The 24210-nt window shown below is 55.9% G+C and overlaps 2 protein-coding genes across 2 annotated transcripts; both read left to right on the top strand.

Annotated features, from left to right (window-relative positions):
• The first annotated feature begins 4316 nt into the window (after positions 1-4316).
• Positions 4317-13516, top strand: PTTG1IP (PTTG1 interacting protein). Its single transcript, XM_030280810.4, has 7 exons — positions 4317-4472; positions 6889-6941; positions 7894-8002; positions 10538-10643; positions 10747-10812; positions 11194-11240; positions 12752-13516. Exons 1-7 carry the CDS (start codon positions 4394-4396, stop codon positions 12793-12795), a joined length of 504 nt encoding a protein of 167 aa, XP_030136670.1. The 5' UTR covers positions 4317-4393; the 3' UTR covers positions 12796-13516.
• Positions 13517-19796: 6280 nt separating this feature from the next.
• LOC115496454 (small ubiquitin-related modifier 3) lies at positions 19797-23341 on the top strand. Its single transcript, XM_030280809.4, has 4 exons — positions 19797-20187; positions 20408-20536; positions 21874-21945; positions 22245-23341. The coding sequence occupies exons 1-4, from the start codon at positions 20167-20169 to the stop codon at positions 22305-22307; spliced, it is 285 nt and encodes a 94-aa protein (XP_030136669.1). The 5' UTR covers positions 19797-20166; the 3' UTR covers positions 22308-23341.
• The last annotated feature ends 869 nt before the right edge of the window (positions 23342-24210 follow it).

Below are 24210 nucleotides of genomic sequence, written 5' to 3'. Positions count from 1 at the left end.
CAGGTGCTGGGGTCTGACCTTGCTGGTCTCCAGATTTCCTTGGCAGCACCTTCCGGAGTGGGGATAGCAAGTGGGTTTTGGAGCAGCTCTCTGCCTCCTGGGAGACTTTTTGGGGTGGTGCTGGGGGGTCACCAGTTGGAACCCCTATCCTCCAGTCCAGCCAGGAGCCCACACTCATCCCCAGCACTGCCAAAGGCCAGCAGCCAGCAGGTGAGAGAGTGGCAGGGGGACACGGTGTCTCCCCATCCTCTGGTTGCCATGCAGGTCTAAAAATAGCCTGGGCAGTCCAACAAAGAGGGAGCATCCCCTTCTTCCAGGAAAGCCAGAGGCACTCCAGGCCTGCTTTATTTGTCAGGAAAGCCCTTTGGTATCTGCCTGGAGCGTGGATGTGAGAGGAGCCATCTGCTCGGGGACAGGAGGTGTTTACTCCAGCCTGGGCACAGACGGCCTCTGCGGAGCCTCGAGCAGCTCCAGCGCTCTGCTGGCACCCCCCTGCTTGCAGCTTGGCCCCAGCCATGAAGGCAGACGTCTCTGTTTATGAAAACACCGGCTCCTCCACTCTGGGAGCTCCCAGGGCAGCTCAGAAATCCTCCCTGGCTGGTGGCTGCTGAGAGCTGGCATGGTGGGTGACAGCGGGACTGCCACGCGCTGGGGTGGTGCAGAGCGCTGGGACTGCCAGCAGCCTCTCCAGAGCTGTGCCCCAGGGCTGAGCAGAGCCCAGGCAGAGCACCCCGGCTGGGCAGGGCTGGAGGGGCTGCTGGGCTGCAGCCCATGGCAGATCCACTGGCCCTGCAGGGAGCCCACAGCTCACCACAGCGCCAGAGGGTATTTTGGGGTTACCTGTTCCACTGCCCAAGGCTGCTGGCAGGCACCTCTCCCTGCGCTCGTGTGAAGGTGTTGGGTGAGTTGGTGGGACAGAAAGGAGGCAATTGAAAGCAAAGCAAAACACCTCGGCCTTGAATATGCTCCCAGGCGAGGGTGAAGTACTCCAAGACCCCCATCTACCTGCACTGACCCATGAGGACATGGGATTGGGATTAAAGGGAAAACTTTTAGAAGTTTTTCTGAAGAATGGCAAAAAAGCACAAGTTTTCAACCTTACTTCCTCTCCCCCCCCCCTTTTTTTTTCCCATTTTTGTCTCCCTGCAGAGTAAATCTTTTTCATTTGGATCCTGCTGACACAAATAACCCCAGGTTTTGGGCTGAAACATCAGCAATCACCTCTTTCCATTGCCGGCCGGCACGACAAGCTAATTTTAACCTCCCAAGCTCCCTCCCATCTCCTGGAGGTTGTCCTGTTGCAGCCAGGGAGTGCTAGAAAATAGTGCATCGCCCACTCATCCAGCCTCCTTCAAGGGAAATATTTACATGATGCCAAAGAGAGGGTTTCCATGGCAGTGATGACTCCAGCACCGTCACCTTGGAAACCACTTGAGGCCATCTTGAAGGGTTTGAAAATCCCCTTCAGAGACAAATAAGGAGAGGGAGAGGAAAGGCCACTGGGATCAGAGTGGCTTTCCAGTCTCCCCTGACTTTCCTGTCAGCTCCTTGCCTGCTCCCGCTGCCTGGGTCCCTGCCCACGCCACTGGGATGATTTGTAGTCCAGGTGTTGCTTCAGGGATAGACCCAGGACAAAGGAACGAAGTGCTTTGCAAACAGAAATGGTTGGGCTGGTGCTTCCTCCTGCTTCCCAAACCATCCGGCAGTGACTCTGGTGCCAGGGCAGTGCTCAGCCCCAGGGGGGGCTTCAGGGAGACCCCCCCGCACCAGCAAACACCAGGGTGATCACGGTGCCTGCCCAGCTTCGAGCACCAGCTGCTTTTGGAGCAGCAAACGCACAGCTCCCATGACTTTAACAGCCCAAGCGCCCATCACACGTGAAGAGCCCCGTGTTTCTTCCGAGGAGCTGCCAAAATCCGAACGGCAGGCAGGAGACGGCAGCTGGCAGCAGAGCGCTCGCCTGTGGCGGAGGGAGGAACGCACCTTCCTCTGCGTGTCCCGCACTTCCCGGGCTCAGCCCCGCATCCCGGGCTCAGCCCCCTCATCCCGGGTTCAGCCCCCGCATCCCGGGCTCAGCCCCCGCACTTCCCGGGCTCAGCTCCCGCATCCCGGGTTCAGCTCCCGCATCCTGGGCTCAGCTCCCGCATCCCGGGCTCAGCTCCCGCATCCCGGGTTCATTCCCGCATCCCGGGTTCAGCTCCCGCATCCCGGGCTCAGCTCCCGCATCCCGGGTCAGCCCCGCATCCCCCGGTTCAGCCGACCGAGAGCCTTTGTCCACTCATGCTCCCAGCCGGCAGGAGCTCTGTCAGCGGCAGCCAGTCCATCTGGCTCCCAAGGACACCGGGAACACGGCAGGGAGAGCAAAGCTTTCTGAGCAGATGGTTGGTGAGCTCCACGATGCAGCTGGCAGCGGCAGGGGTGGCCAGGGTCGCTGTTTGTTCAAGCTATGGGATTGCTTTCTTTGGGGTTTTGCTGAAAAAATATTCGTTATTTTCCTCGTTTTGTTTAGGGCAATCTAAAATGTTCACTTCTTTCTCCCTGAGCTGCCTCCATGCCGAGGTGTCAGTGACTCTCCAAGCCAGAGCTCTTCCCTGGCACCCACGCTTTGCTCTGCTGAGCTGCCTCCCACCCCTTCTACGGGCACCTTCACACCACCCCTCACCCTCCAGAACCCAGCCAGCTTTCCCAGAGAGAAACACCCGTGCACTTCAACCTAAAGGGAGGGGAGTTTGGCCACAGTGCCAGTACCAGGGTAACTCATATCTCTCCCTCCTGCTGCCTGTGCCAGGCTGGCTGCTCCTGCCTGCACCTCGAGGGGGTCATCTGGGGGTGCCAGGGGAGCGCCCAATTCATTCTTCACCTACAGCATGTGAAAATCTTCCTTTGTATTGATGCGGCTTCTCATGTCTTGAATGTTGAAACGCATGGGTGTGAGGCCAGGGGTGTTTGGCTTTGCCCAGGAGGGAGCTCCTGGCACGCTGTGTGTCACAAAAGTCATGCCTGGCCCGTGCCAACCCAGGTGCCAGGTTGGGATGCAAAGCTTGGAATTACAAGTGTAAATATTTATTTGTGAGCATGAGATGTCCCAGCCAAATCAAGGCACCCAGGTCCAGGTGGGGTTTCTTAGGAGGTTCTTACATCCATCACCTGCTCAGGTACAGCACTAATTGCCTGAGCACTGACAGCCACACTAACGGATCTCAGGAAAACTTGGCAAAGCTGCTCTGCTGCTGCTTGTCCATGGATCCAGGTGTCCTTGAGTCCCTCTGGCTGCAGTGACTGACCTGTGACACCAGACAAGGCTGGGAGGGTCTCAGAGCCTGGGATGCTGTGGTACCTCGGTCATCCCAGGGATAAAGCTGCTCTTTATCCCTCAGGGACTGCTCTAAGCTTCCCAAAAGCCAAGCCCTTCTCTCCAGGGCCGGGCTGTTGTTTTGTTTGTTTTACTTCAGCACAAACAATACCGAAGTCTTCAATAAAACTCCACTACCTCATCACATCACGGTGTGTCATGAGAACAAATATGTATTTTACAATTACCGCGCTTCCGTGCTCCAAAGCTGGACGAACCAGTGCGGGAGGGGACCCTTTGGGGTGGGTTTGCGCAGGGGCAGGGGGTCGGTCTCCCAGGAGGTTAACCCGGGGGGCGTGAGGAAAGGCCGGTTCTGTCCCCATCCTCCGCAGCCTCCTCCTCCTGCTCCCGCGGGGGTCTGGCCCCTTCCCGGGGCTGGGTCCCGGTAAGGACCGGTGGGGGTCCCGGTAAGGACCGGTGGGGGTCCCGGTAAGGACCGGTGGGGGTCCTGGTAAGGGCCGGTGGGGTCCCGGTAGGGACAGGTGGAGGTCTCGGTAAGGGCCGGCGGGGTCCCGGTAGGGACAGGTGGGGGTCCCGGTAAGGACAGGTGGAGGTCCCGGTAAGGACTGGTGGGGGTCCCGGTAAGGGCCCGCGGGGTCCCGGTACAGAGGGCGGGCGGGGTCCCGGTAAGGAGGGCCGGCGGGGGTGCCGGTAAGGACCGGCGCGGTCCCGATAGGGACCGGCGGGGTCCCGGTGGGGGTCCCGGTAAGGACCGGTGGGGGTCCCGGTAAGGGCCGGCGGGGTGCCGGTAAGGACTGGTAGGGGTCCCGGTAAGGAGGGCCGGAGGGGGTCCTGGTAAGGGCCAGCGAGGGTCCCGGTAAGGGCCCGCGGGGTCCCGGTACAGAGGGCGGGCGGGGTGCCGGTAAGGACCGGCGGGGTCCCGGTAAGGAGGCCGAGCGGGGTGCCGGTGTGCTCTGGCAGCCCCGGGAGTCCCCCCAGCCGCCGCCCCGGGCTCGCAGCCGCGGGGCCGCCCCCGGCCCGCCCCCGGCCGGGCCTACATAGCGGCGGTGGCGGCGCGGCCCGGCCCGGCCCCGCTCCGCCATGGCCCCGGCGCTGCGGCTCTGCGCCCTGGCCCTGGCCCTGCTGCCCGCCGCCGTGGCCGCGCAGGACGCGGCCGGAGGTAAGCGCTGACCGGGCCCGGCACCCCAAAATCCCGGCCGGGCGGCTGCTTTGGGCCCCGTTCCGGTGTGGGGTGCGGTGTGGGGTGCGGGTGGCCACCGGGCAGGGCGCTGTGGGGCGGGGGAGGCCGGGTCCCCGCTGGAGCCCCTCCGGTGCAGCCCGGTGTGTCCCTCGGAGCTCGGGGAAGTTGAGAGGGTGCTGGAAGCGGAGCTGTGCTCGCCGCTTTTCCGGCTTCACTGCAATGGAGCTTCCATGCCCAGGGGAGCTGTGGCCGCCCCATCCCTGGAAGTGTCCCAGGCCAGGTTGGACGGGGCTTGGAGCAGCCTGGGCTGGTGGAAGGTGTTCCTGCCCATGGCGGGGGGTGGGACAAGATGGGCTTAAAGCCCTTCCTACCCAAACCATTCTAGGGTTCAATGATTTAGTGATGATAACAGCTCAGGTGAGAGAGCTGCTTACCTTCCCTGAGCAGGGGACAGTCTCTGGGCTGCCAGGCTCCTGCTGATGGCCCTGTGGAGGGTGGGGGAGGATGGCTGGGGCAGCCTCAGACCGGGAAGAAGATGGGTGGGGAGCAGCGGGTGTTCAGCTGCTCCTTCTTAGTGGCTGGGGGACGGAGTATAGTCCCCTGAGGTGCTGCACCAGGTGGAGAAGAAGCTGCAGCAAAGGGAGGGGATGACTGTCTTCAGAGTGTCCTAAGAATTCTGCCCCCTCTTCCAAGCCGGGAATTGTTCTCCATTCACTTCATTCCTCCTGTAGCCAGCTGTAAAAGCATTACCCAGGTGGCTTCTAGCCCAGCAAGAGCTGCTGTCCTGTCTCTGTCCCCGAGGAGTGCAGTGCTTCCTGTGCCGTGCCATGTGAGCTGTCTGGTCACCTGAGATGGGACATTTGGACAAACCAAATCCTGAAGGGCTGTGGTGTCCTCGAAGCAGCCCATTCCCAAACAGCCATAAGTGGATGCCTTTGACTTAATGACTTGGAGGATGAGCCCCAGCTAGGGATGCCAGGAGAGGGGGTACCCAGGGGGAAAGCAAAGCCCAGTTAAAACCACAGGTTCTACTTTTTGCCCACCACTGGCCTCCTGTGGTGTGGGAGGGTGTTTTGTGACTCCTGATAAACAGTCCTGGAGCAGCAGAGAGCTGCTGTGTTTTTCTGGCCTCAGTTGAAGAAATGGGGAAGATGCAGCTTCAGAGTGTTTAAAATCTGCAATCTCAGCCTCTCTGGTGTGTAAACACCCTTATCTGAGCTATGTTAATCAATTGCCCAGTTGTTTGGAAGGCTATACAGAGCATGTGACTGCTGACAGTGGGTCATAGCTGAGGGTTCCTGCCAGCTGGAGGGAGAAAATCCAGCTTTGCTGATTGTGAGAGTGGAAAACAAGCACCTCTGGGACTGATTTCTTCCTGATTACAACACTGCAAAGTAATGATCCTTCATCCAGCAGTGAGTGGTCAGGCAAATTGATTTGAGTTTTCCTTTTAAACCACTGTCAAACAGGCTGCTGCTTAGACTCTTAAGCAGGAGTCAGTTTTAAATGGCTCATTCTTGAGGGCTTGGCAAACCACCCTTCTTGCAGATCACCAATGAATTGCAGGTGAGTATCCTGTAGGAAGACTTTCCAGGAGCACTGCTGGGAGCTGTGGCTAATCTCAGAATGGGGGCTGGACTGGGCCAGCTTGTCCTGTGTTCAGGTTCAGACCTTATCCATTCCCCTACCCAGCTGGATGCATCCCATGAGGATGCCTTCATCCATGGGGGCTCTGGGCCTGAGAGGCACCTGTGTCTGTAGAACTGGTGTCTTCCTCTGCCAGATGGGGGTGGAAACAGGTTTTGACCATGAGCACAGATTTTTTGGCTGCAGTGCTGCTCCCATTGCCTGGACTGTGTCTTGCTGAAGGAAGATTTGGATGAACTGGCTGGGGCAGGGTACGGCCCTCATGTGCAGCAGGAGGCCTCCTGCAGGATCTGTAGCTCTGTGTATCCCTGTGTGTTCCTCTGCTTCTCCTGGTAGCAGCTTCTGTGTCTGGAGCTTGTTTGCTTGAGCTGCTCCATCATCTGGTGCTACAGGACTGGGTCACCTACCCACTGCTTGCCCTCATCCTCCCAGGGTCCCTCCAGACCAACCCCAGCTGTGTCCCCTGGCTGCCTGCTGCCATAGTACATGCTCAGGCTTTTAGGGAAATAAAACCCAAGAGAGGAACTCACAGCTTAGGGCTTTGTCAGCAGAGCAAGGCAGATGAACTTGCATTAGCATTTGGGCCTCCCACCATGACACGGAGCACGTGCTGAAGCTGCTGGCTCTTGCAGCAGCAGCATGCACTGCCGCTGGCCCAGTGGTGGGTAGGAGCAGGCTTGGAGGGGCCCAGAGTTTTAAACCACTGATGCTCTTCAAAGTCCTGAGGTGTCTTTTTTTCTTCCTGCAGATTGTCGCCAATATACGAACAGGAGCTGTGAAGAATGCCTGAAAAATGTCACTGTGAGTAGCAGCAGTGAGACTCCCAACCTCTCACCGTGCCTGAAAAAGTTTCCTTCCTGGAAGCAGGGCTGGTCCCCTGCCTTTGTCCCAGACATGCTGCAAATTCCACCCACCTATGAGGGTGAGAGGGCAATCCCTCTCTGGTGCTCTGGAAGGAGGTTGCTAGAAACTGGGTGGGTTTTGTTGTGTGCTTTTTGATTAATGGAATTGCTGAGCTGCTTCCTGGTGGATGGGCGATGTGCTTGGGGAAGGGACTGAGTGGGCTGGGCTGGCTGGGTGAGTTCCCCTCCACCAGCTGTGCCACGGCACTGGGTGGGTGCAGGATGTGTCCTGGTGTCCTGCCAGTCCCTGCTGCCTTATCGCAGATATCAGCAAACTTGAACTTGAGTCAGATCTTGCAGCTGATGTAGCCAGAACCAGTCTGACCAAACCCTACTGAATGCTGGGGTTGGAGCCACCAGGAGAGGACGTGCAAAGCTTTGCAGATGCTCTGGTAGTGGCTGGGCACATGCACACCTCTCCTGCTCATCAGTTTTGTGTGTGTAGAGTGCTTGGTCCCAAAGGCTTTCTTCTTATCCCAAAAATAAACATAAAGGAGTTGTCTTATTAATTGTGCAAGCCATGGTGGGATTCTTAAGGCTGTCCTGGGCAGGACCAGTAATTGGCTCAGTGATCCTTTTGAGTCCCTTGCAGCTCAGGATAATGTACGATTCTAAGCCAGGAGAAGGATTCTCAGCATCTTTACTTGCTCTAGAACTCTGCACTCCCCCCTCCTGCCTCTGCTGGTGTGATCTGTGCTGGCACAGCTCTTACTCCTGAGCACCCTGTTGTGCTGGGTGATATCTGGTTCTCGTGAGCCAGCAGAGGTGGCCCTGTGCTGTGGCTGCCAAAGCAAAGCGTGGGTCACTGGCAGTGCCCCAGTAACGCTGTGCTGCCTGGTTCTGTGTTCTAGTGCCTGTGGTGTGCCAGCAGCAGGAGGTGCATGGAGTACCCCGTCCGAAGGATCCTCCCCCCAGCCGAGCTGTGCGAGCTCCGCTCCGCGCGCTGGGGAGTCTGCTGGGGTAAGTGCCAGCCTGGGCTGGGGACTGTGTGAGTGCTTGCTGCTGTGGGAGGCTCCCCTGCCTCCCCATCTCTCTGCCAGTGTAGCAGTGACAGGCTGAAGGCAGTCAAGGTTCTGCAAACTCCCTGCAGTGTGGGCGGGGAAGCAGAGTATGAGCAGTTCCCTGCCTTCTGGCAAGTAGGACCCGTGAGGATTTAGCTACTCCAAAATACCTCCCTTATGCTTTGGTGTGATGGAGGCTCCAGACGTGGCTAGCGCCTGGGAACAGGAGTGGAAGGTTCTCTGTGGGCCTGTGCAGCCCTTCCTGGTGTCTAAATCCCAGAAGATCTCTCCTCTGCAGCTGGCTTGTCACTCTGTGCACCGCTTCTGGCTCTACGTGTGGCTGCTGTCCCAGGTGGGCTCCTGGAACCAGAGGTGTGGTGACTTCTCTGGGAACCCGTGTGTGCTTCTAGAGCTGAGTGTACTGTGGTCCTGCTCAGCTCTTACCCACCTGAGAAAAAACCTCTTCTAAAACTACTCCTGTATGTGCAGGTCTCCTCTAGGAGCTTTTTCTGATGGACAGCTGCCTCTCCTCCTTGCTGCTCTGTTTTCTGAAGGATTTCTGGAGAGATTGGTGCCTTGTTTAGACTGAGCTTAGTGCATGTTCATGCTCAGACAGGAGCCAGCTTTTGGGGGCTGGAGAAGGAAGAAAGCAAGCTGGGGCCTGGTTGCTCTCACCCACCCCCTTGATGAGGAGCCTGGCGCTGAATTGCTGTTGCCTGTCCATCTTTTGTGCTTGAGGCTGGGCTCTCCTGTCTGCCCACAAAAGTTCAAACCACTCTTATGCTTGTGGAGGAAGAATCTCCTCTTTGTAAGCCCTGTGGTATGCTTTTCTGAAACTTCTGTAAGGCCTTGAAATACTAGTTTAGATGTGAGTAGCTTCACAAAAGGTTTCATTATAGAAGAACACATTCCTTAGCTTGTGAAAGTTGCTATAGAGGAGATTAGTCCTGTGAGAGATTAGCTCTTACGTGAGTGTGCATTTTTGGTGTGTGACTTAGCCTCTGTCATCAGCTGGAGGAGTGCCTGCTGCTCTGCTACAGACCTCTCTGTGTGGGAAGGGGAGAGCTGAACCCCAGGCTCATCCTGAAACCCCAAAAGGGTTTCAGAAGCACTGACACTGCTGCAGTCTTTGAAAACAATTTCAGTGGTGGAGTCAGCTCAGGCTGGAGTACCTAAAAGAGGATCTATTTAGAACAGATAAAAGGAAGAATTCTCTTACAATGAAGGTGATGAGGCACTGGCACAGGTTGCCCAGAGAGACAGTGAATGCCCTATTCCTGGAAACATTCAAGGTCAGGTTGGATAGGACTGTGAGCAGCCTGGTCTGGTGAAAGATGTCCCTGCCCATGGCAGGGAGTTGGACTAAATGACCTTCAAAAGTGCTCTGAGCAGGTTCAGGTGCACTGAGATTTCACAGGCACAAGTTTCTGAACAGCCTGAATCACACCTGGAAGAAATTCCTCTTTGTTGCCACCTGAAATCCTTGCCATCTAGATGTGTCAGCTTTGGCTGGTGTCTCTACTGCCGTTCCTGCAGGAGCTGAGTAGGATGAGCAGGGACCAGGGCTCACGGCTGCTGCCTCACCATGTTCCAGCAGGTTTTGTTCAGATCCCCCAGCCCTGGGGAGACATGGCAGTCAAGTGCAGGAAGCAGGACTTGGCCTTCAGCAGCACTCCTGGCCCCAGGCTGATCAATCCAAACGGATTTTGTTTCAGTTTATCTCTCACCCAGGGACTTCAGAAATGACACCTCTAAGTGCTCATCTCATCAGAGATGACTTCTGAGGCTGGCTCCCATGGACAGTAATTCCTCCCTGTCAGAAATTGTCCCTTAACCCTGAAACCTTCAGTTGTTGGTTTTTTCCCTTGATGGTTACTTTTTACCTGGATTAGTGATTAAGATAGCTTTGCTCCTGTTTCTGCCAGAGGAGTTTGACCTGAGTGCATTTGTCCTTGCCTTTCTTCATAGCCAGTAGCTGAGCACTCCTGTTAGCAGGTACATGTGCTCAGCTGGTGTTTATTTGTGGGTACCAGCACCAGGTGTATCTGCAGCTAACAATGTCCATTTGCTTTCCCAGGTGGTTGCACATCTCCAGCCCAGTGACTGAAGCTGCTGGTGACGGTAGCTGTATGTTCATAAACAGGACAAGAGAAAATGACTGTAGGATAAGAGGAAATGGCCTCAGGTTGCACCAGGGGAGGTTTAGGTTGGATATTAAGAAAAAGATTCTTTACTCAGAGGGAGTCAGACAGTGGAACAGGCTGCCCAGGGCAGTGATAGAGTTGCCATCCCTGGAAGCATTCAAAAAACATAGAACTGTTGCACTTGAGGACATGGTTTACTGGAAGACCTGGGAGTGCTGCAGGAACAGTTGGACTTGATGATCCTTGAGTGCTTTCCCAACATTAATGATTCTGTGATCTTATGATCCGATATTGTAACTCCAGGCAGCTGTGTCTGTGTGTGCTAAACACATTTTTATCAAATCCTTCAGTGAACTTTGAAGCCCTGATCATTGCAATGTCCGTGGTGGGAGGAACACTTCTGATCATGTTGGGGGTCTGCTGCTGCTGCTGCTGTTGTAAGAAAAAGAGCAAAAAGCAAGTATCAAGGGAGTCCCCTGAATAAGGAACAGCTCAGATGCAGCCATGTGCTGCTGCAGAGCTGATGCTGAGTGCACTAAGGGGATTTTCTGTCTACCAGGCCAGACAAGGATGACGAGAGAGCAGCCAGGGAGCGGGAGAAGAGGCGGGTGAGGCAGGAGGAGAGGTGAGTTGGTACCACAGGCCCTGAGGCTGCAGAATGATTTGGCTCCTGTCTGTGCCATCAAAGGTGATGCTAGGAGGCACATGGGGCTCAACACATGCAGTCAGTGGCTGCTTCAGCCCTAGCTCACACACAAGCCTTATTAGGAATGTCATGTTGGGGTGACTTGTGGATGTAGCATCACAACTATTGTGTATGCAGCTCCCCGAGGGCTACTGACGTGTGGGCTCTGGTGGTCCCCAGAGCCTCCCTCAGGTGGGAGGCTGAGCAAAGCTGCCAGCCTGGAGCTCCCTTGGTTGGGAATAAGCAAGGAGCTCTGGCTCTTCTTGTTCCCTTTTGTATCACCAGTTACTGACTCATGGCTTTTCTGTTTGCCTCTCGCAGGAGAGCAGAGATGAAATCACGGCATGATGAAATCCGAAGAAAATACGGTACAGTGCTGACATGAGTGATTCAAACTAAGCTTTAGATGAAGCATTCTCTGTAACTGTGCTCCTTGCCATGGTTACAGCTGTAGATGAGACCTGGCCAGCAGGGAAAACATGGTCCTGCTCTCTTGGCTCAGAGCAAGTTAGAGATGCTGGGGTCATGGTGTGTGAGCCCACGCAAGGGTTATTTTTCCTGGGCAGCGAAGAGGAAGTGTATAATGTTCCCCAGAATGTGTCCTCCAAGCTTGCCATCTGGGAGAAGTTGATGGAGCTTGACTGGCGGGGAGAAGCAGAAGCTGGCAGACACAGCACCATCATAACGCTGTTACCCTTCAGGCACAGCCCTCCAGTAGCCCTGTGGTGAGCAAGTGGTTGGGGAGCCAGCAGCCTGGAGTGTGGGGCCAGGTAGGAATAAGAATGCCCACAGCTGCAGGAGCACAGAGCAGGCACCAATCCCACCCCAGTCCCTCTGGTCCTCTGTACCAGCAGTGGTGTCTCAGTCTTCTGGGGATGGGAGTGCACAGCCTCCCTCCAGGGGCTGGATGGTCCCTCAGGTGAGTCCCATGGACCTGGGCCAGCTCTGGACCCACCTGAGGAGAACATCAGCCTGGAAGGAAGCAGGGAACAGCCAGTTGCTCTGTGCAGGGGAGGGTCCCTCCAGCCTGCTCATTGGGGCTGCCAGGGGCTCTGGCAGTGTCTGGCTGTGGGGCAGTTGGGCTTATGCATGCCGCACTTGGTGGTCTCTGGCTTTGAGGGGGCTGTAGAGAAAGCTTGAGACCTTTCTTCAGCTATCAGCTGCTGCCTGCTGCAGTCCAGGTTCGGCAGGAGATCCCAGGGCCTCTGGATGGGCTGGCTCCTTTGGGGAAGAAAGAGTAGGCAAAGCTGTGCCTGAAGGAGCTCTTGGTGGAGAAAGCACCTGCCTGTGGAAGAGCTGTTCTCTGGGCCTGTCTTACCATGTCAGGGCTGTCTTGCTGCATCCTGACCCCAGAGTTTGCAATCTTGTCCTTTGTGGCTGTTCTTCAGAAGTGTTGAGCTGGGAAAGCAGCAAACAGCATGGCATGTGGCTCCTTGCTAGCCCAAAAATCAGCCCCATACCCTGCCTTGCTGTTTCCCAGTCTTGATGCCGGAGCAGGGAAGCAAGTCTAAGAACAGTTTTAATTTGATTTGGGTCTGGGCTCTCTGCTTGTAAGTCCACTCTGTCAGAAGGGGTGTGTCGAGGGAGCACTCTGGAATCTTAGGCAGGCTGCTTTACCTGAGCTGTACATGGACTGCCTGGGAGAGGAGTTTGCCATCAGGTCAAGCTTCTCAATGGATGTCTCCTCTTGTGCAGAAGGGGAGAGTGAAACAGCGCTGACTGTGGGCTCTGCTCAAGTAAGAGCAGGTGTTTTGGGAGAACTGCAGCTGGGAAGCTTGAGGATGCTTAAATGACAAAGAATTGTTTCCCAGGACAGGTTTCTTGCTGGCTGTGACCCCTGTGGGTGATGCTGTCTGAACAAATCTCTCCTTTTTTCTAGGCCTGTTCAAGGAAGAGAACCCTTATGCAAAATTTGAGAATTAGCATCTCCAGACACTCCCACCCACCCTGGTGAATGGTGTCTTTTGCAGAGCCAAAAGCCTCCAGGCTTCCCCCCACCACCATAGTGCCACTTCAACTGCCACAGAGGATGACCCAAATGCTTGGTGACACCATTGTCCCCACTCCAGGTGCTTGATGTGGCTAGGGCTTTGCTCTTGCCCTGCTGGTGCAGGAAACTGTGGGGCAATACTGAAGGATGGAGCATTTCTTCTCACTCACCTCAGGGTGGTTGTGGTATCCAAAGCAATGCACGTAACAGTCCTTGTCCCAGCCAAGGGCAAAAACAAAGTCACACATCTCCCTCACTCCTGCCTCACCAAGAACACTTCATGCACATAGAGCTAGGCTCTTCTGCTCTGCCCTCCTTTTTCTTTCTTTTAGCATATGCAAAAGCCAGCAAGAGTCTCCTGACATAAGGGTCAGCAGGAGGCTTTGGCTGTCACTCCAGGTGCCTGCACTCATCCCAGCACATTAGCAGTCCTCTCAAAGAGCACAAGTTTCTGGTGATCTGGTGCTTCCAGGAGGAAGGTCTGATGTGCACCTTCTCACTTGCAACTAATCTGGGGAAATGCCCCAACTCTCCTACCTCTCTGTGCCTTTCTAGAAAGGTGGTCTTGGGCTCAATGGCCACATCTGTTAGCAATACTGTAAGTTTCAAGTGCATTTACAATATGCTGACTGTATATTAAACTGATTCAATTACTGTTCTGGTCTGAAAGAGTTTAATTCTGCTTCCATGGCAGGCACAGGTTGGGAGTAGTGGCTGATGGATTGTCGCTGTTGTGTGGCTCTGACTCGTTGTGGGCAGCCGGGGAGGCAGAAGCAAAGCTGCCTCGGGCTCTTGCTGGGCTTGGAAGTGCGAGGCCGCTGGACTCCAGGACAGTTTGGATGGATGGAGATGAGAGACCTCTGAAGGCTGCTCTTAGAATATCTGGTTTATTAGAGAGGGTGGAAGGCCCTGCTTGGAGTCGCCAGAAGTGACACGTGGAAGGCCTTAGGGAGTGGGGGAAGGGAGAGGCAACGGGTAAAGGAAGATAAGAGAGGATCCCAAGAGGGAGGGGAAGTTCCAAGAGAGCATCTGGCTCCTCAGGGACTCCTTATCAGGGGGCTTCAAGGTGGGCTGGAACAAGACTTGGGCCAATGGGGTCACAGATGCTTCAGGGGAGGGGTACAGATGTGGGATGAACCATACATTGGGGTGAGATTGAACAATCCATTTGACCTTTGGAGTGATCTGTAGGTAAGGGCATTGTTCAACCAGAAAGGGGGGATTGTCTTCATCCCAGCTGTACTATTGTTTTCTAGTTGTTCAGTAACTAATGTTGGTATCTCAAAGCTTGTTACCATTTCAACCTCTGTATTTTCTAAATCTTTTGCCAGGCAATCATATTTATAAGGGTTTCCTATTTCATCTTCCCTAACAGAAAGGAGGAGTCTGTTCCCAGAGATGTTCAGGTGTTAGGAAGAGCTTGGGATGGAAGTAAGGCTGCTCTCTAAGGAAGGAGCTGGGTGTTCTGGCAGGAGTGTGGCCTTTTGTGCCCTGGCATCTCTAGGACAGAGGCCCTGTGTATGTGGGGTGGCCTGGGGGCTCGGGGCGCAGCCCGAGCAGGGTGAGGGAGCTGGGCTGGAAGGAGGACGGAGCTGCCTGCTCCGGTGCCTGCCCAGGCCTGGCCATGCAGCACCCCCAGCCCCGTGGGCAGGCTGGGCAGGAGCGGGAGGGCCTGGGCTGAGGAAAGCTGCCCGTGGCCTCCTGCCGGGGGAATGCCCCGGGCTGGGATGGAACTGTCCCTGTGCACGGCCGGGCTCGGGGAGCTCAGCACCAGCTGCTGCAGCCGCGCTCGGAGCTCGGGCCGGGAGCCCCGGCTGCTGCCAGCGCCCCACGGGCAGCACTGCGGGTCACTTGTCACCCCGGCTGTCCCGGCTGCTGCCAGCGCCCCACGGGCAGCACTGCGGGTCACTTGTCACCCCGGCTGCTGCCAGCGCCCCACGGGCAGCACTGCGGGTCACTTGTCACCCCGGCTGCTGCCAGCGCCCCACGGGCAGCACTGCGGGTCACTTGTCACCCCGGCTGCTGCCAGCGCCCCACGGGCAGCACTGCGGGTCACTTGTCACCCCGGCTGTCCCGGCTGCTGCCAGCGCCCCACGGGCAGCACTGCGGGTCACTTGTCACCCCGGCTGTCCCGCTGCTGCCAGCGCCCCACGGGCAGCACTGCGGGTCACTTGTCACCCCGGCTGTCCCGGCTGCTGCAGCAGAGCGGCCTGGGAGGAACAGGGGCACTGACCCTGCCCGGCTCTCGGTGGCTGCTCTCCCACCTTCTGTGCCCGGCGGCTGCGCTGGCCGGGCCGGGGCTGCGCTCGCTGCTGCCGGGCAGGAGCCGAGGGGGTGCGAGAGCGGCGGGTCCGGGTGTGGGCGCAGGGAGGTGAGGATTCACAGAGATCCCCGTTTGGCCGGAATCTCCCTGTGCGTGGAAGATGAACTGTGGAGCCCAGTAAAGAGAAGGGAAAGTGCTGACAGGGATCCTGGTTGTGCCGGCCCCAAGGGCCCGTGGTGCCTCTGCCAGCCAAAGCTGTGGGGGCTTTGTTTGAGAGCCAGCGATGTCCAGGGACAGCTGGTGCTAAAGCCTTTTGAGCTGCCTTTCCCCTGCTGGGCTGCACCAGGCTCCAGCCCCCCTCCTGCCCTGGGACTGGGACCAGTAAATTCATTTGGGTTCCCTGAGTGCTCCCACTGGCCCTGCTCCCAGCACTAAGGGGTGATGTCTCCAAACCTATCAGGGATGGGGGGCTCCTGCAAGCAAGCTCCTCTTCCTCAAACCCCACTTGTGACTGGCTCTGTCCTCCTATGCTGAGCCAGGGCAGCAGAGAGACCTGCTGGGAGCCGGGATGGGTGGTGATGGAATGTGGCCATGCCCTGGGGACAAGCAGAGGCCATGCCATGCTGCCAGGGCAGCACCCAGTGTCCCCAGACAGAGGCACTGTGTCCTCTGCTCTTATCCTGGGCTTGTCCTGGGCCCCAGCATCCTCATCCTAAGGGCTGCCTCCCATAGCCTGGGATGGAGCTACTCCTGATGTTTCTAATTCCTCCTGTGAAGGTTGCTGTGTGCAGGGATCATGTGGCTGATGCACTGAAAAGCTGGTGAACCCTTTGGCTTGGCTGGGCCATGGTGGGGAGGTGAAGCTGTGTCCTTAGGTGGCCAAGGTGCCAGCTCAGGTCTGGCAAGAAGCATCTGCAGTGTAACTGGGAGTGGACCCTGGCAGCTAAAAAGACATTTCATGAGGATTAACTGGTCTTTTTCAAGGCCGCCACGATGGAAAGCTGTTCTGACGGGGATGGGGAAGCAGACAGGGATGGGGACACCAGAGCTGAGGAGTGGGACAGTGCCCCACCACCTGCCATGGGTACTAGGAGGATGCACAGGGGAACTTGGAAAGAAGGGATTAATGAGATGGAACAGGGAACTTGTCTTTGAGTCAAAGGAGAGTTCTGCAGCCTGGCACATAAAGGCAGCAAAAAGCTGGCACTAGGCCAATTCCAACCATGTGATAGGAAAGGTGGGACGAACAGCCAACACTGTGAGAGGTGAAATCCCAGGGGCAGACGGAGCCTTGAGCACAGGATGCCCAGCTGCAGGTGGGTAACTGTGCTGGGGTGGCCTGCTGTCATCACAGCCTCTTCCACTCCTTCCAGTCACAGCAGGGCTCTGGTGGCAGCAGCAGCAGGGCCCTGGAGGTGCCCTGGCGCTGGAGAGTCTCTGCCAAACAACCTCAGTTCCTTTGCCAATGGCACATAATTATTCCTACAGGTGGTGTCAGTGTGTAGTGCTGCAGTGGTATTTTCAGCAGGAAAATACCAGGTATATTGCAGGAAAAGTGGTGGAAGAGGCAAAAGATTCAACAGATCCTATGCTGTATTCCAGATCTGATGTATTTGAAGGGAAAAATACTCACTGGGGCTGATAAATGATCACCCAGACATTCCTCACGAATTTGGAGAAAGCAGGAGCCTTGGGGGAAGTAGAGCTCTTTTGCAAATAAGCTCTGCCGTGTGAGGAGGTGATTTTAACTGTTGTTCCCGGTTGTTAAGTAGAGGATGTTGAGCAGCAGCATGAAGCTGACATAGAGGCTGATCATCAGCAGTGTAGCCCAGGTGTCAGTACTGGGACCCGTCCTCTTCCTTCTTGATAGTGGCCTGATTAATGGGGCCCAGGGCACCCTCAGCAAGTTGGCTGAATTTCCTGCGGTGGGAGGAGCTGCTGAGACACCAGAAAAGGACCAAAAGTACCACATCAAGCTGGAGAAACGGGCTGATGGAACCTCCTGAAGTTCAACCAAGGGCCGAGCAGTCCTCCCCCTGGGGAGATGCAGCCCCAGGACACGCCATGGGAAGCAGCTCTGCAGAGCAGGTCCTCTGCAGGTCCTGGTGGTGGGACTGGCACAGCCCCACCCCAGCAGGGACCGCCTGGAAGGGACCTGGGTGAACACTGAGGTGCGCAGGCCACTGCCAGGTGGGCTTTGTGCCACAGGATCCATCTCTGTGGATGGGGGAGCTCCTGGGCGTGTCCCGCAGGGCCCTGTGATGTCACCCCTCGGTCACTGTGACACCACTTGGGTAACTATGACCACCAGCGTTGGGCAGAACCAGAGCACTCAGGCTGGGACTCACTGGCAGCCGAGGAGCTTCCGAGTGCGGCCACTGTCCGAGGAGCCTCTGTGCTGGCACAGTCTGAGCATCTCCCGAGAGCTGCCAGGGAGCGGAGAACCCGAGTGCTGCCACTGACTGAGGAGCCTCCGAGTCCCACCAGAGACTGAGGAGGAATCTCCAAGTCCACCAGTGGCAGCCAAGCCTTCGAGTCCTGCCAGCAGCCGAGAGGAGGCAGGTCCGGGAGCAGCGATGGCGGAGGTCGGGCGAGAGGCAGCAGCGCCAGGAGCCGTCCGGGTGTGCCACATCTGCGTGGATTTCCTGCGGAGCCCCGCTGCTGCCGTGGAGCCCTGCGGGCACGTGTTCTGCCACGCCTGCATCCAGCCCCAGGCCGGCCCCGACGCCGCTGCCACCTGCCCCATCTGCCAAGGGCCCATCGGGGCCATCCGCCTGCTGCCGGGGCTGGACAACCGTGCCGGGCTGGCCCCACGGCGGCCCCGCCGCCTCCATCCCTTCGTGCTGCGGTGGCGGCAGCGGCAGCAGCGGGAGGCGCAGGAGGATGCGGCTCCTGGAGGCGGCCGGCGCCGAAGACTCGCCGATGGGGACCGGGCACCGAGCCCTGTGCCCCGCCAGCGGCCCCGGAGAGAGCTGGAGGATCTGCGGAGAAACGGGCTGGGACTGCGGCCGCCGTGGTTGGATGAGGCGCTGCCCGCAGGGGACAACCAGCACCGCCCGCCCGTCATCTTCATCTGATGTGGATCCTCCGTGGCCCCTCGGAACTGAAATCCAGGCTGCTGAGAAGGGCCTCGGCTGCTTTCTTCTATAAATTTGTACATAGCTTCGAGACTGGGGGAGTGGGAGCTGAGGGAGGGAAAGTATATAGTTGTAGAATCTTAGGAAGAGGTTAGGATAGTGATATTAGGACAGTAGTTGTAAAATAAACTTTTTTGTTCATTTGAAGCATTAGAAAGCAGACATTCTTTATCAGCGTCAGACCCATGGAAGAGTGTCTCCTTGAATCTGATGTGTGTGCTAAAAGTTCACAACAGGGTATTTATTCCACCCTGAACATGGAGATTCATTACAATGCGCCTCCTATCTAATACACAAACCCCACTTTCCTAGAACTAATTTGCCTGCATTTGCCTTCTACTGGAAGTCCTTTTTTAGTCCCGGATTTCATCTATAGGGGTATCTGGTGGGTATATTCACTGAATGCTTCCATAATACAGGTGATGTTTCTTTTAGCTTTTTCTTTGGGCATGTACCATTGTTTTTTGTTATGTATCTTGCAAAAAACCCCGCTGTAGTCTTACGAGCAGAGCTGCACTCACGGTAGAAGAAAGGCAGCAGAAGGCAGAACCCCGCAGTGGTGACAAATTCTCCCCACAGCGGCCGCAGCCTCTCTCCCCTCCGAATGTCGAGAGCACGAGAGGCTGAACCCAACGCCGTTTTCCCAATCCAAAGCTCGAGGTATCTCTGCCCTCCACGGAAAACCTCAGGTAAAGCCAGAGTAGCTGCACCGCTCCCCTGAGCTGGCAACTTCTTTCTCCTCTCTGAAGTATCAGTCATTACCATGTCCTGGCAACCCGTACTGGGGAAAATTCCTAAAGAGAAAAACAAACCCAGCTCCTGAGACCCCAGCAGAGGCCATTCCTGCTTCTGTGCCACTTTGCTCATCTCTGTGGGGGCAGAACCGGGAAAGGAAATGGAAAACGGAAAATCCTTTAAGACTTTTACCATATTCTGAAGGGACCTGTATGTGTTTTCCTCAGGGCTGTCCCGGTGCTGTCCCGGTGCTGTCCCGGTGCTGTCCCGGTGCAGTCCCGGTGCTGTCCCGGTGCTGTCCCGGTGCTGTCCCGGGGCTGTCCCGGGGCTGTCCCGGTGCTGTCCCGGTGCTGTCCCGGCTGTCCCGGGGCTGTCCCGGTGCTGTCCCGGGGCTGTCCCGGGGCTGTCCCGGTGCTGTCCCGGCTGTCCCGGTGCTGTCCCGGTGCTGTCCCGGGGCTGTCCCGGTGCTGTCCCGGTGCTGTCCCGGTTCTGTCCCTGTGCTGTCCCGGTGCTGTCCCGGTTCTGTCCCGGTGCAGTCCCGGTGCTGTCCCGGCTGTCCCGGTGCAGTCCCGCTACTGTCCCTGTGCAGTCCCGTTGCTGTCCCGGCTGTCCCGGTGCAGTCCCGGCTGTCCCGGTGCAGTCCCGGTGCTGTCCCGGTGCTGTCCCGGTGCTGTCCCGGTGCAGTCCCGGCTTTCCCGGTGCTGTCCCGGTGCTGTCCGGGTGCTGTCCCGGTTCTGTCCCGGCTGTCCCGGTGCTGTCCCGGCTGTCCCGGTGCTGTCCCGTTGCTGTCCCGTTGCTGTCCCGGTGCTGTCCCGGTGCTGTCCCGGTGCTGTCCCGGGCTGTCCCGGTGCTGTCCCGGTTCTGTCCCGGGCTGTCCCGGTGCTGTCCCGGTGCTGTCCCGGTTCTGTCCCGGTTCTGTCCCGGGGCTGTCCCGGGGCTGTCCCGGTGCTGTCCCGGTGCTGTCCCGGAGCTGTCCCGGGGCTGTCCCGGGGCTGTCCCGGGGCTGTCCCGGTGCTGTCCCGGGGCTGTCCCGGCGCTCCCCTCAGGCCGCTCCTCGCGCCGCAGCACAGCGCCCCCGTGCGGCTCAGCCGGACGCGCCGCACGCGGCCCCGCCCCGCCCTTGCCCGCTGCCCTCAGGCCCCGCTCAGCCCCCCCGCTGCCGCCCCGCCATGGCGGAGGAGAAGCCCCGGGTGAGGCGGGGAGAGGAGCGGGAGGAGCGGGCACAGGGAGGCAGCGGCCGGCACGGAGGGAGCGACGAGCGGCCGCCCCTCCTCGCCCCACGGCCCCGCCGAGGTGTCCCGGCCGGGGGCAGCGGGGGCGGCCGAGGAGCCGCGGGATGCGGCGGGCGGGGACCGGCCCGAGCGGGGCTCGCCCGGCCGGGCTCTGAGCCCGCCGCATTTTTCCATCCAGGAAGGTGTGAAAACGGAGAACGAGCACATCAGCCTGAAAGTTTCCGGGCAGGATGGCTCCGTGGTGCATTTCAGAATAAAGCGGCACACTCCGCTGAGCAAGCTCATGAGGGCGTACTGCTGCCGGCAGGTAGGCGCGGGCACGGCCCGGGGGCTCCTGCGGCCCCGGGGGGCTCCTGCCACCGACCCAAAGCGTCGCCGTGCTGGTGAAACCCTCGCTGCTTCTCTGCGTGGATGGTGGAACATGTTTGTGGGCAGGCTGAGGGTATCCAGGTGTGTGGGACATTGAGGAGCTGGGATGCTGGCAGCTTCTCGGTGCAGAGCTCTTGTCGAATGGAGCTGCCTCTTCGTCCTCAGGTGCTCCCTAATACCTTGTGACAGAGTTACAAAAATTCCTCCATTTCCGATCCTTTCTCTGAGACAATGCACTAACCCTCAGTCCTGTCACCTCCAAAAGCGTCATAAACTTTGAGTTAATTTTCAGTTTGGAAAACGGCACAAAATAAATTCTTCTGTGCCACAGCTTCCTCATGGGTTTTTTCCTCCTCCCTCCTTCCCCTGTGAATCCTGCTGCCTATTGCACTGTTGTGACCTGTGTTCCACAGGTGTCACAGGCTGTTCCTCAGTGCCATCCTGAACAGAACAGAAGGATGAATCCCCACAGCTCAGCTCCTGAGCCTGGAGCTCCCAGTTTTACGCAGAGCAGAGAGTGGGCATGTGAATGGCTTTGGAAATGGAGTCAGATTTTGTTTGCCCTTATCTGTTACTTGCAGGATCCTTTCTTTGCTTATTCAATCTTTACACTCTGCCCTGTTCTGTGCCTGCTGCACCCTGACACATCTCTAGGTTTTTGGAGAGGTACAGGGAGTTTTAGCATTCCTGTGTGTGACAGAAGTGTGAATCACATGGGTTTTAGAGGGCAGAGCAATGTCCTCAATCCCTGATGCAGGGATTAAGGCCTTCCTCATGTGATTAAACATTGTCAGAACAGGATTCAGTAGTATGGTAAGTCAGGTTTTAAGGGCAGTGTAAAGTTACCAGCATTTGACCTTCCTCAGTGTAGACAGCAAGACAAATATGCTCAAGTGTCCTGGTGGTTAAATCTTAAATCAGAGAATCACGGAATGGTTTGGACTTAAAAGGGAATTTCAAACCCATCCAGTCCTACCCCCTGCCATGGGGACACCTTCCACTATCCCAGGTTGCCCCAAGCCCCATCCAGCCTGGCCTTGGACACTTGCAGGGATGGGGCAGCCACAGCTTCTCTGGGCAACCTGTGCCAGGGCCTCACCACCCTCACAGGGGAGAATTTCTTCCTAATACCTAATCTAAATCTATTTTGTGTCATCCCCCTTGTTTTTTGAGTGCTAATTTTGTTACCATGTGTTCTGACAGTAAATCCATGAATACTTAGTTTGGATTCCGAAACACCAGTGTGGTTTCTCATGTGCGACTTTGAACTTGCAGGGCTTGTCAATGAAGCACATTACCTTCCTGTTTGATGGACAGCCAATTAGAGAAGAAGACACACCTGCAGAGGTATGAAAAACACTCTTTCTGCAAATTGCTACACAGATATTCGGATGTCTGAGTGGTGATCAAAGAGGCTTGAAATCAAAATGATCCTGAAATATTGCTGTGAGTTTAGCGTGTTCCAACAAATTTGTGCAGGGTGACTGATGGAAAGTATTTCATGTCTTAGGTAATTAAAGTTACTCCTGAAGTGCTGATTAGGAGCAGAGAGCCATGTGCTTTTGTCACCATTTTCAAGTTTTCTGTATTACTTACATGTTCTATATTTTTAAAATGTTAAAATAATTCCTGTGTTACTCCCTCAGCTGGAGATGAAACACAAGGACACGATCGAAGTGTACCGCCAGCAGACAGGTGGAGGCTGCTAAGACACAGCATCTTTTGGAGAACAGTTTGAGGATACTCATCACACCTCACTCTCTTGTATGTCCTTGGATTTGCTGTTTTATTAGGGAACAAATGAACATGCCAGTCTCACAGGGTTCTTTGAATCTCCACAGGATATTTACCAAAGTAGCTTGTTGTCTTTGACGTTCTGAGTGCACAAGTCAAAATAGTATCTGCAGGGATTGAGCTGTGTCTGAATTCAGCCATTTTAAATTCAGATTAAGAAATGTGTGTTACTGTTGTTTGCCTTTTTAAAAAAAATTATTGTTTGTGTTATCTCTTTTTTCTCTCTCTTTAAACCTGTGGCCTAAGCATCCATCCATGTGTTGGGACACTGGTTTTTCTTTCCTGGCACTGGTTGGTCTTGCCCCTCTGTTTTAACTGAAGTTATATAAATAGTTCAATGTATTTTCATAGCAAGTGTGAGTGTAAAAGTTTCCTTTTAAGATGTGTGTGAGAGAAGGAACACAGATACAGGTTTTAAATTTTTAGTTCGTGTTACAAATTCAGTCAGTCCCTTAGGCAGCATCTTGCCCTTGACTGGGGCTAGAACACCATACAATGCTCAGGATAGGGTTTACATACTTAAAGTTTACATGTGTTTTTTTATATTGTGATAAAGTAGGCCAAAATATAGTTTTTTAATGCAGAAATGGGAATATTTTGTCTTGCACTATTGCAGAACTGGAGGTAGCAGGGCAGCTGGTCCAAAAACTTAATGCTTGTGATAGAGTAGCTGTGTGTTTTTGTTGTGAAAGCTTATAAAAATCCCATCACTAAAATTCCAGCTGTTTGCCAAGGGCTGGGCAGCATCTGTCCCGTTGCCTCTTTCTCTGTGGGCATTGGAAGTTTGCAGACTCAGGTTTCTTTTTAATACTTCTTTTTGGTAGATAAACTTTGTAAATGAAGGGGAGAAATGCCTTTTAACGTCACCAAACTATGCAGAAGAGCTAGTAAGTGAGGAGAGACATTTAGGTGTCTTCAAAATAATATTAATAAACTGTTGCCCCTCCAACCTTGCTGAGGTTTAATTATTTGTGTGGTGGTTTGGGCTCCACGAAGCCTGTTCCAGAGGAATTTTAACTCAGGCTGTCCTGCTGCTCCATGGGATCATACGCAGCCTTTTTTCTTTCCTTTTGTTCACGTTAGCTATGCTCCTGCTTGCTGGTATCTCGCAGGGAAGGCCCCTGTTCCCTTTCCGCGGTGGTGATTGTTATGAACAAAACAGCCTGGCTGGGACACTTGGCTTGGGCTAAGTACTGACATTGAAATGTTAATTAGCTAATTGTTCCTGGGAATCACCTACCTCCCCCCACCCTCACTACCATTCTAGGACTGGGATGCAAAATAATCCAGTGGAATCATGGGAGGGGGTTTTGGGGATGAAAAACACCCCTAAATGGAAAAGAGGGGCACAGTGGAGGGGGCTGGATGGGTGTGCTGGTTGGGGAAAAGGGAACCCCATCCCTAGCCTGTGTTTGACCTCCCCGTTCCCCACCGAGGACCAGTCTGGACTGGGCTGTGGGAAGCAGGAGCAAAGCAGACAGACACTTCCTGGTGTTACCAGGAGAGAAGGAGAGGGACAGCTGCTGCTGGACTTCGGCAGCAGGCTCTGCACATCCCCTCACCCTGCGGCCACCAGTGTGCCGGGAGGAAAGGAAAGAGGACGGTCTGCTGGGACTTCAGATATGGACTGCAAACCTCTGCACCTCCAGCTACCAGCGTGCCACGGAGATTCCAGGGACAGACTCTGCATGCCTGCTCACCCTTCGGCTACGGGAGAAGCTACAACAGCGGGGGCGAGCTCCTCGTTGAGCCCCCTGCCGAGCTGACTTTTTAATAAAGAGCTGACTATTAATAAAGGCATAGACCCTGCTCATTTCA

This window comes from Taeniopygia guttata, chromosome 9 (assembly GCF_048771995.1).
Source record: "Taeniopygia guttata chromosome 9, bTaeGut7.mat, whole genome shotgun sequence".
Lineage (NCBI taxonomy): Eukaryota > Metazoa > Chordata > Aves > Passeriformes > Estrildidae > Taeniopygia > Taeniopygia guttata.
This window is presented reverse-complemented; position numbering and strand designations above follow the sequence as displayed.

Bases quoted from the DNA above. Each gene is read 5' to 3' on its own strand.
- LOC115496454 (XM_030280809.4), top strand. From the start codon at position 20,167: ATGGCGGAGGAGAAGCCCCGG. The intron at 20,537-21,873 runs GTAGGCGCGGGC...TTGAACTTGCAG, and splicing joins GGGCGTACTGCTGCCGGCAG to GGCTTGTCAATGAAGCACAT. The intron at 21,946-22,244 runs GTATGAAAAACA...TTACTCCCTCAG, and splicing joins AAGAAGACACACCTGCAGAG to CTGGAGATGAAACACAAGGA.
- PTTG1IP (XM_030280810.4), top strand. From the start codon at position 4,394: ATGGCCCCGGCGCTGCGGCTCTGCGCCCTGGCCCTGGCCCTGCTGCCC. The intron at 8,003-10,537 runs GTAAGTGCCAGC...CAAATCCTTCAG, and splicing joins GCGCTGGGGAGTCTGCTGGG to TGAACTTTGAAGCCCTGATC. The intron at 10,813-11,193 runs GTGAGTTGGTAC...TGCCTCTCGCAG, and splicing joins CGGGTGAGGCAGGAGGAGAG to GAGAGCAGAGATGAAATCAC.